General features: G+C 38.2%; 1 protein-coding gene across 1 annotated transcript in view; it reads left to right on the forward strand.

Annotated features, from left to right (window-relative positions):
* The window catches only part of LOC128656254 (neprilysin-like), a 302,039-nt gene that overhangs the window by 18,693 nt on the left and 267,798 nt on the right, over positions 1-15,548 (forward strand). Inside the window, exon 3 of the mRNA XM_053710071.1 lies at positions 9,053-9,088. Within this exon, the coding sequence (XP_053566046.1) occupies positions 9,053-9,088 (36 nt within the window). The remainder of the gene's footprint in view (positions 1-9,052; positions 9,089-15,548) is intronic.

The following is a 15,548-nucleotide window of genomic DNA, read 5'->3' on the forward strand; positions in this document are numbered from 1 at the left end:
GGAAAAAGTTATTTTTTAAGAGAGAGGTAGTTTTGGACATAAGCGATTGTCACTATTATATAGTTTAGTCAGGACAGGTTAAAGACAAAATAGACTAGATACATGCTTACTCTCTCTTTCTTTCTCTTTTCCTTTCTCTCTCTTTCTCTCTCTATTTCTCTCTCTCTTTCTCTTCCCCTCTCCCTCCCTCTCTCTTTCTCTCCCCCTCACTCTCTCTTTCTCTCCCCTCTCTCTTTCTCTCCCCTCTCCTTCCCTCTCTCTTTCTCTCGCTCTCTCTCCCTCCCTCTTCCCCCTCTCTCTCCCTCCCCCCTCTCTCTCCCCCTCTACCTCCCCCCTCTCTCTTCCCCTCTCTCCCCCTCCTCTCTCTTTCCCTCTCTCCCCCTCTCCCCCCCTCTCCCTCCCCTCTCTCCCCCTCTCCCTCCATCTCCCCTCTCTTCCCCTCCCTCTCCCCTCTTCTCCTCTCCCTCCCTTTTTAAACAACATTCCCATTTACTTCCATTATCTTACTTGCTTCATTCTTTAGATATCCTTTTTTGAAGAAATATCAATGCACAAAAATGAACCAATCACATGAGGCATCTATGTGTTTGTGAAGCCACCAATTAGCAGCTGCTGAGTCTATTTAAATATGCTTTTCAACAAAGGATATCAAGAGAATTAAGCAAAATTACCTCTATTGGGTTCATATATGTGCTACTGAGACGTATCTTGGCCAGTGCCTCACCAGACTCTGACTTCACCGCACGTCACTGCCATCAGCATAGTCAATGCCCAGATTTTTTTTAATTCTGGCACATTGATGGGGGCCCATTGCTGCTTTGCCAAATATGTTCCAGGCTTTGCAGCACGGAACTGATGGGCATATAAATTAGTTTGGGCGACAATATTTCCCAATACATCATCACCCAGAAACACTTCCAGAAACTGTTGGGGGCTAAAACCTGCCACATCTATATTTATGCCAGCATTTGCTGTGAAGGGTGGGATATCTGGCCTCTGGAGATGAGGCGTCACCCACTCATCAGCAGCAATGGCAGCAACACACCTCCTTCTGGCAGGGGGGCTAGCAGTAGGGGCTGGCAGGGGGTAGCAGGGGGGCTGGCAGGGGGGCTAGCAGACACAGATACATCACTATCAGTTGAGACTGCATCTAGTGATGTATCTGAGCATATGGCAGGGTCAAAATTGGGGTCTGAGTCAGACATAGAGGCATCTAACTCCGACGCAAGGATGGCATACACCTCCTCAGCACTATATCTTTTCTGTGAAATTTTTGTATCTGTCACAGAAAACAATTACTAAAAAAAATTACATTTAAATTAAATTAATTAACTAAATGGCTCTGAAAAGAGTCTTTGGGTTTTTAAAAAAATACAACAAAAAAATGAACCCCTATAAAAATGCACAGACAGCAAAAAAGTACAGCTATGCTACTGCCAGTGATTTATAGCGATCACTGGCAAGCTAGGGGTTAATGGCTCTGAAAATTAAATTAACTAAATAGTTCTGAAAAGAGCCTTTGGATTTCTAAAAAATTACAACAAAATTAACCCCTATAAAAATGCACAGACAGCAAAAAAGTACAGCTATGCTACTGCCAGTGATTTATAGCGATCACTTGCAAGTTAGGGGTTAATGGCACTGAAAATTAAATTAAATTAACTAAATGGTTCTGAAAAGAGCCTTTGGATTTTTAAAAAATTACAACAAAATTAACCCCTAAAAAATGCACAGACAGCAAAAAAGTGCAGCTATGCTACTGCCAGTGATTTATAGCGATCACTGGCAAGCTAGGGGTTAATGACTCTGAAAATTAAATTAAATTAGCTAAATGGCTCTGAAAAGAGCCTTTGGGTTTTTTTAAAAAAAATACAACAAAAAAATTAACCCCTAAAAAAAAGTACAGACAGCAAAAAAAGTACAGCTATGCTACTGCCAGTGATTTATAGTGATCACTGGCAAGCTAGGAGTTAATGGCTCTGAAAAGAGCCTTTGGTTCTCTAATTTTTTTAAACAAATTTAAGAAATAAATCTCTCTCTGCTAAACACAGGTCTCTCTCTCCAACAAAATCGCAAGTGAGGAGAGGGAGGGAGATCCACACTGATCAGAGTCAATATTTACAAATATTGACATGATCAGACAAATGGGGTATTTTATTATTATATTTTTTTGTGTGGGAGGCTCAGATTGGGTGACCCTAGCTTGCCCCTATGATGAGGCAGGCTAGGGACACCCCCAGAGGCCCCATGATGCACTGGACATCACCATCTTGGATGCCTGGTGGGGGAGGGGGGGAAGCAATATAGGGCTTTTTATTTTATTATTAATAAAAAAAAAATAATATTATTTTATTTTATTACTACTACTAACTAAGTGCCTCGACCCACCGAGGAACTTAGCACACAAGCAGAGCATCGGAAGCGTGTCCGATCGCTTCCGATGCTCTGCTACACTGCCGGGCTCCACGTGGAGCAAAACCGGAAGTGATTACTCGTGGGGGAGTGATCAATCCGGTCCCGGCACTCGGGAACAGTATTGCAGGATGCCTAGACATCGAGGCATCCCTACAATAATGTTAGAGCAGCTGGAAGCAATTTTGATCGCTTCCAGTGCTCAGTTTAACCAACGACGTATGCCATACGTCCTCGGTCGTTAACTGTTTTTTTTTTGAGGACGTATGGCATACGTCGTCGGTCGTTAAGGGGTTATTTTTAGTTTAATAGTTATATTATTTTAAATGTTAGTTTAAACTTAATTTTTTAATTTGATAAGTAAGTTTTAATTCGATTTAAGCTAGAGAAATTGTATTTTTTATATAAAGTTAAGGTGGCGTTAAGTTTGGGGGTTACTAGTTTCAATTAGTTTATTGCGATGTGGGGGGCTTTCGGTTTAGGGGGTTAATAGTTTTATTTAGTATATTTCATTGCGGGGGAACTTTTGGTTTAGTGGTTAATAGGTTTATTATAGTGGCTTGCGGTTTAGGGCTTAAAGGGACGCTGAACCCAAATTTCTTCATTCGCGATTCAGATAGAGCATGCAATTTTAAGCAACTTTCTCATTTACTCTAATTTACTTATTTTCTTCATTCTCTGGTATGTGTATTTGAATTGCAAGAATGTAAGTTTAGATGCGGCCCATTTTTGGTGAACAACCTGGGTTGTTCTTGCTGATTGGTGGATAAATTCATCCATCAATAAAAAAGTGCTGTCCACAGCTCTGAACCAAAAAATGCATTCTTTTTCAAATAAATATAGCAAGAGAATCAAGAAAAATTGATAAAAGGAGTAAATTAGAAAGTTGCTTAAAATTGCATGCTCTATCTTAATCACGAAAGAACGAATTTGGGTTCAGTGTCCCTTTAATAACTTTAGTATAGCGGGGGCGATGTGAACGGACGGAAGATTAGGGGTTAATCATATTTAAATAGTGTTTGCGATGCGGGAGGGCAGCCATTTAGGGTTTAATAACTTTAGTATATTGGTGACGATGTCGGGGAGCGGCGATATAGGGGTTAATACTTTTTTTAGTTGCGGCGATGTCGGAAGTGGCAGATTAGGGGTTAATAAATGTATTATAGTGTTTGCAATGCAGGAGAGCCTTGTTTAGGGGTTAATAGGTAGTTTATGGGTGTTTAGTGTACTTTGTAACAGTTTAGTTATGAGTTTTATGTTACAGCTTTGTAGTATAAAACTCATAACTACTGACTTTAAATGGCGGTACAGATTTTGTCATTTTAGGCTGCAACCCTCACTTTTTAGCCGTACCGCAAAACTCGTAATACCGGCGCTATGGGAATCCCATGAAAAAACGTCATTTTTACAAGTGCCGTACTGACATTGTGGTACAGCCTAAAAGGTGTGCGGTACACCTATACCGACAAGACTTGTAATAACTGCGGTGCTGTTTTAACGCTGAATATGCCATATTTTCAGAGTTAAGAGCCGCAACGCAAAACTCGTAATCTAGGTGATAGTTAATGTTAGATCCAGAACAGCAATGCATAATTAAGAACTGGCTGAACACATCTGGTTCTCAATATTCATATGGGTGGCTATTAGCATAATGGCATGGCGCTTGATCTTCGTCCAGACACCACATATACCTCTTAATTTCATCCTAAAGGTCATATTCTACTAAGTTTAGGGCCAGTTCTACTATTTAATATTTAGGTATACTTCTTGGTGGCTGCTATATAATAGTTTTCACCTCCAGTTTAGACAGTATAATAAGATTCACAGACACCATACTCAATATGCCCCCATGTGCCAAATGTCTATACGTTTTTATGCATTACTGATAATTAAAAATGTTGGTATAGTTTCACCATTAGTTGTTTATAAGTTTTAACTATTCCCCATATGAGCATTCGAGTGGAGCACAACGATAAGGGGTTTATCACGGGTGTTTCCGCTCGTAAGGTCTAACGCTGGTATTACGAGTTGATCGCAAACGCGATTTATGCTAGAATGATTAAAACGTCATAAGACCTCTGGTTAACTGTTTAGTGAAACAAAAACAGTTGCACACAACATCAAAAATACATTACAAAGTACACGTACACTCATAATAACACAGTCAAATAAAAATGATTAAAACAAAATATTGCACACAAAAGTTATAAGGACCCAAATATATGAGGCAGGAAAATGGTTTTAACATTGAGATATACACATATGCATGTCTAGAGATGGGTATGTATGTATTTAGATATGTCTTTATATGTGTGTGAATATGTATGCATGTATTTATAAGTGTATTGGAGCCCTTTGCCGTTAAGAAGTATATGAAAACATGTAAAAGCATATGTATGCAATATTCATATTTAATAAAGGTTTTAACTATATAGATGGCTATTATTTGCTACTGGCAGATTGCTTCTCTTCCTGTATGTATTTCTAAAGGTCATAACACTGCTACATATCTGTCTCTTATTGGCTTTAACTGATAACAACAGTAAAACAATTTGCTTTATACTCATTTTATGACCGTGGCTAGATTTATTGTCTGCAGACTAAAGGCTCCTCCAAATAAGGCAAATGGTGGAAGGAGTTTGGCTTTTGAAATCTAATTACAGTAAAATTGATGTTAATTTGTTTTAAAAGCATTTTTTTTTTAATTAAAGTTTTTTATTGAGGTTAGCATATAGTACAAAAATTAGATATACATGTTACATAAACATTGAAACAAAGTACATGAACATTATGTGTAGTTATACAATTGCATGTTATCCTGTAATACAATGAGTACAGCAGTAATCATAATAATGAACAAGCAAACCTGAAACCTCTTTTTAGTTAATACAAGTTCCTCTCATGCTGCAATGATCCACTTATGGACCCCAATATATTTTAATTATTTTTAGAGGAAATATAATAAACAGTCTTACTAAACTGGGGAAGGAATGAGTGAATGAGTGAAGCTGACCAATCATGCTAGGGCATGTGGGAAAAATAAGGTCAGCACTGTGATGAAATGTAAGAATTACTATTATATAGGTTACGGCATAAGCCAGATAAGCCGCATAGTTAACCCTCCTAAATTAGGAGGTGTATTATGGGGTGGAAGGAGGTGGTAGGTTGAAAACGATAAATACAAGATATGGCGTATAAGGCTTTTAAAATGTAGGGTACCGACTATGAACAGATAGAGCAAACCTCAAATATAAAAATATAGTATAATAATCAGTAAACTATATGTGTGGGGCTAATATACGTGGAAACTCAATGGCTACTATGGGAACACCAATTAAAGGAGAGAATTATATAGGGGGATAGAGATGGTTAATTAAGCTATGGTTTCACAGCTCAAGGTAGACAAGCTATAATAGAACAAGACAGCATATCTATATGAAAAATCTCGTGATCGCTCTGGATACTAGTGAATACCCAAGGCTGAGCTAATTCTTATTGGGTTGACAGTATGTCTGGCATAGTAAAGTCTAACAAGCTATTAAAACTGGCATATATTATGGGAAGGGAGACTGTACCTAATGGCAGTAGTGCAGGTCCAGCCTGCACTGAAAACATAGCTAATACTTAAAAGGAGAGCTGCACATCACCCCACAGGGATGGCCGTAGCCTCAAGTGATGAGCCCTGTACTCAATAGTACACACCAAAAGTGTGGAACCCAAAACATGCACATAGCGTGTTTTGGGTTCCACAGCGTTACAATGGACTTTAATAGCAACCAAGCATCTGGGTGTTGAATGTTAGCATCCCTGTACTGGTAGTGAAGTCCCTTGACCATATACTCTACCTATCATGCCCAGAAATGCAAAAGTGAAAAGGCTCAGATATCCCGGCCGCGGACATCCAAGCCCCTAGGTAGATAATATTATTATTAGAAAACATAGCAAGGAACATCCTGTCAGATATACTCAAAGGAAATATTACAACATACTATACTTGGTCAAACTTATACATTTCTATGCAGGATGTAAGGAGTACCATGTCAAACACACAAGATATGTAAAATATACATAGACGCAGCATATGGACCAACACGAATAGGCTCACAGTGCCACCACCCATTTACTAAATTATAAACCAGTAATGCATCGCTCATAACAAAATTGCTATGTCTAAGAGTGAATAGAGTTACACAGCAACCTTGTATAAGTAATACATCTTGAAACCAGTAGTTACTGGAGGGAAAGCTATAATAGGGTTATATATCTGGTTACAGGTGCAGCACATAAAATAAAAAGTTAAAGTGCGGTATATACAAAGTAAACCACATATTGAAATCTCCTAACTAAGGTGGTATTTTGTATATGTGGGGGGAGAAGGTGGTTATTAAGATATATAATAAGGTAAGCAGCCCTTACTTAAAGATAAGGGGAAATTCTGTGCCATCACTGAGGAACAATGAAGACTGTTACATGATGTCTCTAAGTGAATCAGTGATACCGTTAAAGAGTAATCTTAACTCTGTGATAAACTATTTCCCCAAAAATACAAAGGCTTCCTCTTCCCCACATCATGTAAACCTATCAGGTTTGCTGTTTCTTTAAAAGGATTGGAAGGATGCATCTTTTGTCTAAGTACTAAAATCTGATGTGCTTAGCAAGGAGCAGCAAAATAATGGAGCACACTGATTGCATTTAATGTTAACATGCATAAACCTGCAAACATATATTATTGAACCGTGATATAGTTTAAATCTATATAGAAAGGGGGGAAGTTTAGTTAGTGCTCTCCTATGGATGTGGTAACAAAAAAGCAAAGTCCCCGTCTGATAGCCAAATCAATAGCCTGTAATGTGTGAGTGAGAAACCTGTATGCTGTGTCCACAACACTATAGTATCTTAGCAAAATAAGTAGAAACATAATATAAACCATAATAATGTGAACTGACAAAATTACAATACGTATACCGCCACAATATTAACATGGAAAAATACAGGAGCGTACAGAAACATCACAAATACGCCCATTACAGTAGAAACCAGTGTGAGATAAGATGTAAAGAGTGGACAAACTATATGCAAACCTTGGCATTCATCATTAGTAAGTCAGGGAGACTCAGTTTTGTATACAAATATACACGCATAGAAGCGTCTCAAAGGCCAGTCTCCCTGTAACTGCACTGTGCAACGCCAGCGATATAGTACTGTTTACCACTATCCTAATCCTCTTTCCTTTCAGTTCACTCAACAATGAAGTAGTTAGAAAAACATTTTCAGTGGAGTTACCAATATTGACCATGTCCGATAATATTAGGTCTAATAAAGGCAGCGTCCCATATTGTTAGAGAATTTTAGGCATGTAGCAGGGACGCGTTAGCTAAACACCCCGCCGCTGAGATTCAGCCAACCCCGGAGCGTCTTTTGGTTATTAGAGGGTACCTCAGGTACAGACTTGTCTCCATTCTAATGCCTGGATCAGACCTCCAATAGTGCCCTATCTCTAGATTCGACACAACACCGGGCAGGGCCCGCGACAACGGCTTCAGGTCATTTCACAGCAACGCAGCCGATGAGTGATGGATCTCCCGAACAACGTTCTACACGTAACGTGCGGTGACAAGGTCAGGGCTTTCTGGTGTCTGCGAGCTCCGATGTTGTGTAGAGGGAGCAAAATGGACACTGGGACTGCTGTGCATGTCAGGCGATCCCCCACTTGTATTTGCGCGTTGGTCAGGTTCTATAGCCATATTGAGAATCTCATTTTTGACTGAGGTGCCCTCGGGGATGTGCTTTATCAGAGGTCCACAAAGTGCCAGCTACAACACTGCAAATTGTCTCTGAAAGAGCAATTTGGCCTCTACCTGGAACACCGCAAGTTGTTCCGTTCTCATATTCAAGTTGTGTCTGTTTCAGCTGTTTAAGAGATGTTCACCTCCTCAGCCACGAGGACAGGAAAATGGCCTCCACATGTGTAGAATAAGCACAGGGCTTCATCCAGAGTCGTGGCCTCGATAGATATAAATTGCCCATAACAGGAGTAAAAGTAGGAATTAGGGATATCTCCCCCAAATTTCCAGGAACTTATTGCCAATATAGATGGCCCTTAGACATAGTTTTAACATAGTATTTGCCAGAGCGATAGAAATGTGCGACCATTCTTGTATGCGGCTGACTCCGCCCCCTTTTAAAATCATTTAGACTTGGCTAATATGTTATTCTATAGCAACACAACAGAAATCTATTGTAATTACAAGGTTTTTACTGCCCCTTTGAGGCCTAGATGCATTTTTTTGTTCACATCAAAATGAAAATAAACCGGTTTAACTTTTTTTCATGCAAAAAGTATTTTAATATTTTTAAATAATGCTGTTTTGAATGCATGATAAACATGTTAAGAGTTTTTTCTGTCCCCATTCAGGAGAATAAAACCAAAATGGTGTAATTAATATCAAGCATCCAATAGATTGCTGAGAATTTATCTAAACCACTCTGAATAACTTTAGCACATAAAGGCTAAATGTTTGATATCAGTTTAACCCTTTTACAGTAACATGATAATTAATAATACATGTGAATAGCATAATTTTGTGTTTAATTAAATATTTTATATAGAGAAATATTAATATATATATTTTCATTTTAGATGGAGTTTGCAAAACACCAGCATGTGTCAAAGCAGGTAAGCTTTTGATTTCAGATATTATTACTTTGGAAAAAAAAAAAGATAGTGGGCATAAGCATCTAGAGGGGGGGGGGGGGGGCAAAAAGAGTGACAAATGTACTCCCACTTGAATTTGTCTCTGCTTTGTTCACTGTTTTGATTCCAGTAAACCATCATATTTAATGCAGCAAATTTGTACAGTAGTACAAGTAGTTCCTACCTACCTTCACTGATACAATTACGTTTGCGGAAATATCTTTTTTACCACCCCATATAAAATTTTCTGTGGGCGCCCTTGCTACTTGGAGTATATGTGGACATAAAGAAAAATGACATTTGTAATATGTATTATAAATATATCACAAAAATGTAACTTGCTGAATCCCGTACCCTGCACAAAAGAAGAAGGTCCTTTAGCTCAGGCTCTGGGATCTGCCACACTAATCCTCCTATTAGCACGGCCCTGGATCCTGTGAAGATGTTTCGGATCAGCGCAGCTGCTCAGTGGTCTACAGGTAAGTATAAGTCCTACAGGTGACACGGTGCCACCTGCAGCCAAGTAACTTTTATGTTAGTTTTTGTTAAAACTGATATTCAGTATTCATTTCTTTTAAATTCCGAACTGCGTGGCAAATGACAATTCTGAAAAACAAATTTTATCAGAATATTCGTTACGAATGATTTGTCCAAAAGAATTATTTGCTGCTGAATGTCTAAGAGTTTTATTTCCCTAGATCTACGTAGATTTGAATTTCAAAAATGAAATAGCTAAACCGTCCAGTCAAACAATGGCAAACAATATTGCTTGGTTTTGACATTAAAGAGAGTTGATTTGAGGCTAACAACTGTTTTTTTGTCACAACTAGTGCAACTCCTGTACAACAGGGAGTGAGGTTTTGTCAGATTTGTTATTAATGGTTAGGCTTTCAGAATGATCGTCTCATGTGTTTATCTAGTCTATAATTCATGGGTGGTACAAATTAAGTGATACACCAACACAAATAGTTACTAGTCAGCCAATGATAGCTAGGAGTAACCAAAATAATTGAATTTTAAGAGGACATAAAGATCAGAGATCACATGCCTCCGCTATCAAATGGTAATTTACAGTGGATAATTAAGAATGTTAAGGCCTTAAGGCTATATTACAAGTTGCTTGATAAAGATAAGCAATATTGAGACCGCTATCACGTGTATTACAAGTTGAAAGTACACTGGTACGCTCGATCACAAACAACATTTGCACTCATCAGGTAAGCGAAACTGAAGACCTAGTGTAAAATGTATGGTTTAAAAAAAAAATGTGCACTAAACACAACAATAATACATTAAAATAAAGTGTTACACATATATATGCAGTTTCTGATAAACATTAATAATATAAATTAATAATAGAACTATTAATACATATTTTATAAGGGTTAAAAGGTATACATAGATATATACTTATGCGCTTTCAAACCCTTTTCCATTTAAATACCTTAAAGCTTGAAAATCATATTTAATCAAATTTAAAATTTTATATGTTTTACTATATTTTACATTCCAATGTTATTTTTTTTATTTGTTTGTGTATATATATATATATATATATATATATATACATATACACAGTATATATGTGTGTGTATATATATATATATATATATATATATATACACACCTGTATATATTCATATAGATATACATTTTACAAAAAATAATTTTATATATATATATATATATATATATATATAAATATATATATATATATATATATATATATATATTAATAGATAGATAGATAGATAGATAGATAGATGATAAATAGATAGATGATAGATATATTTAAAGACAACAACATTTTCTATTTAAAAAAACGTTGAAATGTAAAATATTTATAATTACCTTTGGCTTTATCGCTATAGATCTTACGCAGTGTTGGGTTAGCAAAAGTGTTAGTTTTTTTCTGAACAGTGTACTCTATTGAAGTCTATAGGTAGAAGAAGTTAGCGCAGTTGCAATATCAAAAGTCCTGAAGTTAGCACGTATAGGGTTTCGATCATGCACTAAATGTTTGCTTTTAATGTGCTAACCCACCCACGTTATGTGGTCCTTAATGTGTACTCAACTTATCAACATCAGATTATTAGAATTTCAAAAACATATAGAAAAATGGTTAAAAATACACTTTATTTAACATATATACAGACTTAACAATTTCTATAATTGGGAATATAAAGAGGTGGATAATTTCACAACCACTCCTTTTGATTCAGTCTATATCCCAACACAAAGTTAAAAACATGGGATCATATAGCCAGAGGGAATCGTATGAGTGGAAAGATAATAATCAATGTATTAGGGACAGTCAGAAACAACTAGCATTCATTCAAATATCATACAGCCTATGCGTTCAAAAGCCAATTTATGACTCAGTTTCCTAATAAAATCTCTTGCATCAGCGTACACCTATCATAGTGATATTCAGTATAGTTCTAATCAGAACCACCATCTACCACTAATGTTATAGGATACGGAATAGCTCAATCAGAGTATCACTTAAATATTATTTGTCAGTCCTAAGTGGGTTATGGATGTTGTATGGTGGGCAGGGCCAGAGGGTGATTTTTGAGAAAGTAGCGTCTGTGACTGTCACTTCATCGTTACACTGGTGGGCGGGGCCAGAGGGTGTTTGTTTGAGCGCATAGGCTGTATGATATTTGAATATAGAAATTGTTAATTCTGTATATATGTTAAATAAAGTGTATTTATTATTAAGTGCTTAATCCAACACTTGGCTTAAATGCCACAAAATCCTTAGACTTCCCTAAACACAATATAATTTAAAAAACATGTACATATGTTTACCAGCTGAGCAGCAAAAACACAATCCTTTGTGGTCTTTTATTTAAAATTGTTGGGAAATCCTGAATAATTGAGCACTTATCCTGCTTAAGAAGACAAAAATGTGTCTGTAATATACAGATCTTGCCTTATGTTATCATGCTTTTCAATCATAGCACACAATTGCAGAATAAAATGGCTTAAATAATAACCACTAATTTATGCTACCCATGGACCGAGCTGCGAAATACGTTGGCGCTTCATAAAATAAAGTATAATAAAAATAATAATAAAATGCTTGAAAATATTCTCTTATAAAACTTCAACTTTCTTTAGAGAGTTATCAGAATCTTTTTCACGGGCACCTTTCACATTCCTTGTATACTAGACATGTGCATTCATCTTCAGATGAACACGTATTCGTCCGAACATTCATCCACATAACAAGTAGAAAAATGGTAATAGGACCAAAATGGCGGCGTAAGGAAAATGTTCATGTTTATCAGTCGCATTTGTTTAGTTTTTGTTTGGCACTTTCATAAAAAACACAGGAAGGGGGAAGGAACTTAGATAGTTTGACAAATCAGCTCATTCATTTGCAGTTATGTTCAAGTAGTCTGACCAGTCATGTGTACAACTTCCCCTGTTCAATCATAACAGAGCATTACTAAATAATTGAGATGAGGGCCAGCAAGTCAGACATTGAATGCCAAACTTTTAACCTAGCATAGGGAGGTGGTAGTCACTGAATATCAGCCACCTTTTAGTCACTTCCCTTTAGATTTGCAGTGGTGTGTGCCTCTGACACATTGCTATGCTGTTTTTTGTTGTAAAATTGTCAGAATCAGATATTTTTTTTCTTGCTGTGCAGTGTAAGTGCACATACTGCATTATTTGTTTTTTTTTTTCACTCTGGGGACCAGAGATTTATATATTTCTTTAATAGTTTAGTGTTAAAGAGTTGCAGCATTGCATAAGTTGGGGCTGATAGGTAGGTTGTTGGGGAAAAAGTTTTAATTTAAGTTTAACCTTTTGTGTGCAGAATCCATTAATTTTTTGCTGTTAGTGCATCACACTTACTACAAATTGATAGTTCAATGGTGGCATAGCTGTGACTGGTAGTTAGGTCTCCTGTCTTTACTGGGGGGAAAATATTTTAATTTAAGTTTGGCTCAAAGCCTATTAGGTTTTTTTTAGCAGTAGCATGGTGGGTTTACCCCAATCTCAAAGGCTGTCTCTGAGTAACTGCAGCAGCAGCAGAGCAGATGCTGTGGGAGATGTATAGGATCTCATTATGCCAAGCAGGGAGGTATTGAGCAGGTTTCCCCAGTCTGTGTCTTGATGAAGATATTACTGCGACTCCCAGCATGTCTTTTATAGTCTTTAATTAGATCAGGAGGAACTTCATTAAGAGCCTGAGGAGATGGTGTAGGAGGAAGAGATTCAAGCACAAAGTATGTGCAAGACAAGCAACAACAGCACAACTTTCTCCCACTTTTAGACTAGCAGTCTTCTCCTGTATTCTTTCCCTTTTAATCGCCACCATAATCCTCTTTTATAGATCAGCCAGTTCCTGCAACAGCCTCATCCACTATCCATGTTACCATTTCCACTAGTAGTTCAATCTCTGTCAGTACAAGAATAACTGATCTACCACTGCCACCTCCACTAAGAGAGGAAGCGTGTTCCATGGAGGGCAGAGAGAATTTACCGTGCCACATTTAAAGCACCAGCAAGGAGACCTCAACAGTGGTAGAAGGGCAGGAAAAGGCAGCAATTGCTTCATAGTGCTTCAAGGTGTGGGGCCGCTTTGTTAGCATCAGAGATGTTCTTTTCTAAGTGCAAATTGTGTAAAAGAAGTTAGTCATGGGAGAGTGTTGGATCTTCTCACCAACTCTGGGATTAACCAACATCTCCACATGCACAACAAGGCTGTGTTGTTGAGGAAAAAATGTGGGGCAAGCATCATCATCAGCAGCAACAGTGCAACAATCTTCTTATCACAGCTGGCAACTCTTACTAGGAGCAGCAGAGTCAGGTACTACCTTCAACATCTCAAAAATGTGTTCAGCCCAATCTAGGGGATTTTGGGAGTTTCAATCTAGGAGGATGTCCATGCAGCAGACAAGAAAATTAACCTGTCTGATGGGTCAACTGGTAGATGTCAGTGGTGCATCCTTCGACAAACTTGAAGGGAAGCCATTCAAGAAGTGGATGTTAGCAGCAGGTCCCCACTACAACCTCCCTTCATGCAGCAGGAGCATAGTCCATTCACTCTACCAATCCTGCTGGACAGTCTGTGCAATTTACCACCAACTTATGGAGTGGCTATCATGCCTTAGTTTTCCTAATGGCAGTCCAGGGAATATGATGAAAATTAAGGTAGTGCTATTGCTAGTGGTGGCGCAGCTACAGGCAGCTCCAGTCAGGGCAGGAGTTGGTCAGAAGATCGGCAGGGCTACCAATCATTCCTCTGCCATGCTGTGGTGTTGAATAAGCAGTGTAAAATATATTGGTTGCTCATGGGAGAATGGTGGTGCAGTGGATATGAGAGTGGGCAGACACCAAGGTGGAAATGGGCTTTGCTTTAACAAATGCAGTATCCAATATGGCAAAATCTCTCTGTCAGGGTGACTTTATTCACGTGCATTGTTTGGCTCATATCCTCCACTTGGTAGTAAATGCTGCCACCCCTGAAGGCAACTCTAGGTTAGCAACTTTACAAAACCAGTGCAGAAGGATTGCAGGCTACTTTCACCATAGTAAGCCAGTCAGGAGCAGAAGAAGGCAGGGCTTTCTCACCATCGTCCCACGCAAGCCATAACTACTAGGTTGATCTTGGCTTTGGATATGCTGAACACATTTTAGATCATCAGAGGGCTATCTATGCTATGGCTTTTGATCAATACATTGGCATTGGGAGTCCATTAAGCATAGATGTGTGAACCATGATCTGTCAGTTAGTGGCAATCCTTAAGTCTTTTAGGGATGTCACCAAGAACTTGAGCCAAAACACCACCAGTCTGAGTCCAGTCACACCTTTGTTCAATCACCAATTCAGCAAGATGGATTTCTTCTTGGAAAATTATAAAGTTGTTCCTGGCGGAGTACTAAGCACTGAGGTAGCAGCACTTGTTGGAGACAGAACAAGTAGCCGAAAGGTTGTATGCGGGAGTGTCTAGTGACATGCCCTGAACTGATGGCTCTCTGAACTAATAACCTGCCAATTTGGAGAAAGAAACTGATTTGCAGGGTGCGTGCTATCAAAGAAAATGAGGGCACGCTTTGTGAGAAAGAAGTAAAGCAGGAGGAAGCAGACATTTTTTCATTTCCTTTCAACAGCTTTTGCAGAAGCACAACACAGCTGAGTGGAAAAGCTGCATTTTGGTTACAGGCAGTAAGCCAGGGGTGGAACTATCATTGGTGCAGCAAATGCAGTGGCACCAGCACCCAAATGCTGGGGGCCCATAGCATCCAGTCTATATTTAGCTGTGTGCAGAATGTGTACTATCTTAATGCAGGGGAGACTTTTATTAGTGCAGAATGTAGGTATATCTATCTTTTATCTATCCTGAACATCATTATACAGAGCAGCATGTATATTATTACTATTGTTTACTACTGAGTTACCCTCTGTTGAGTAGGTCTGCTA

Source organism: Bombina bombina, chromosome 4, assembly GCF_027579735.1.
Source record: "Bombina bombina isolate aBomBom1 chromosome 4, aBomBom1.pri, whole genome shotgun sequence".
In the NCBI taxonomy this organism is placed as follows: Eukaryota; Metazoa; Chordata; class Amphibia; order Anura; family Bombinatoridae; genus Bombina; species Bombina bombina.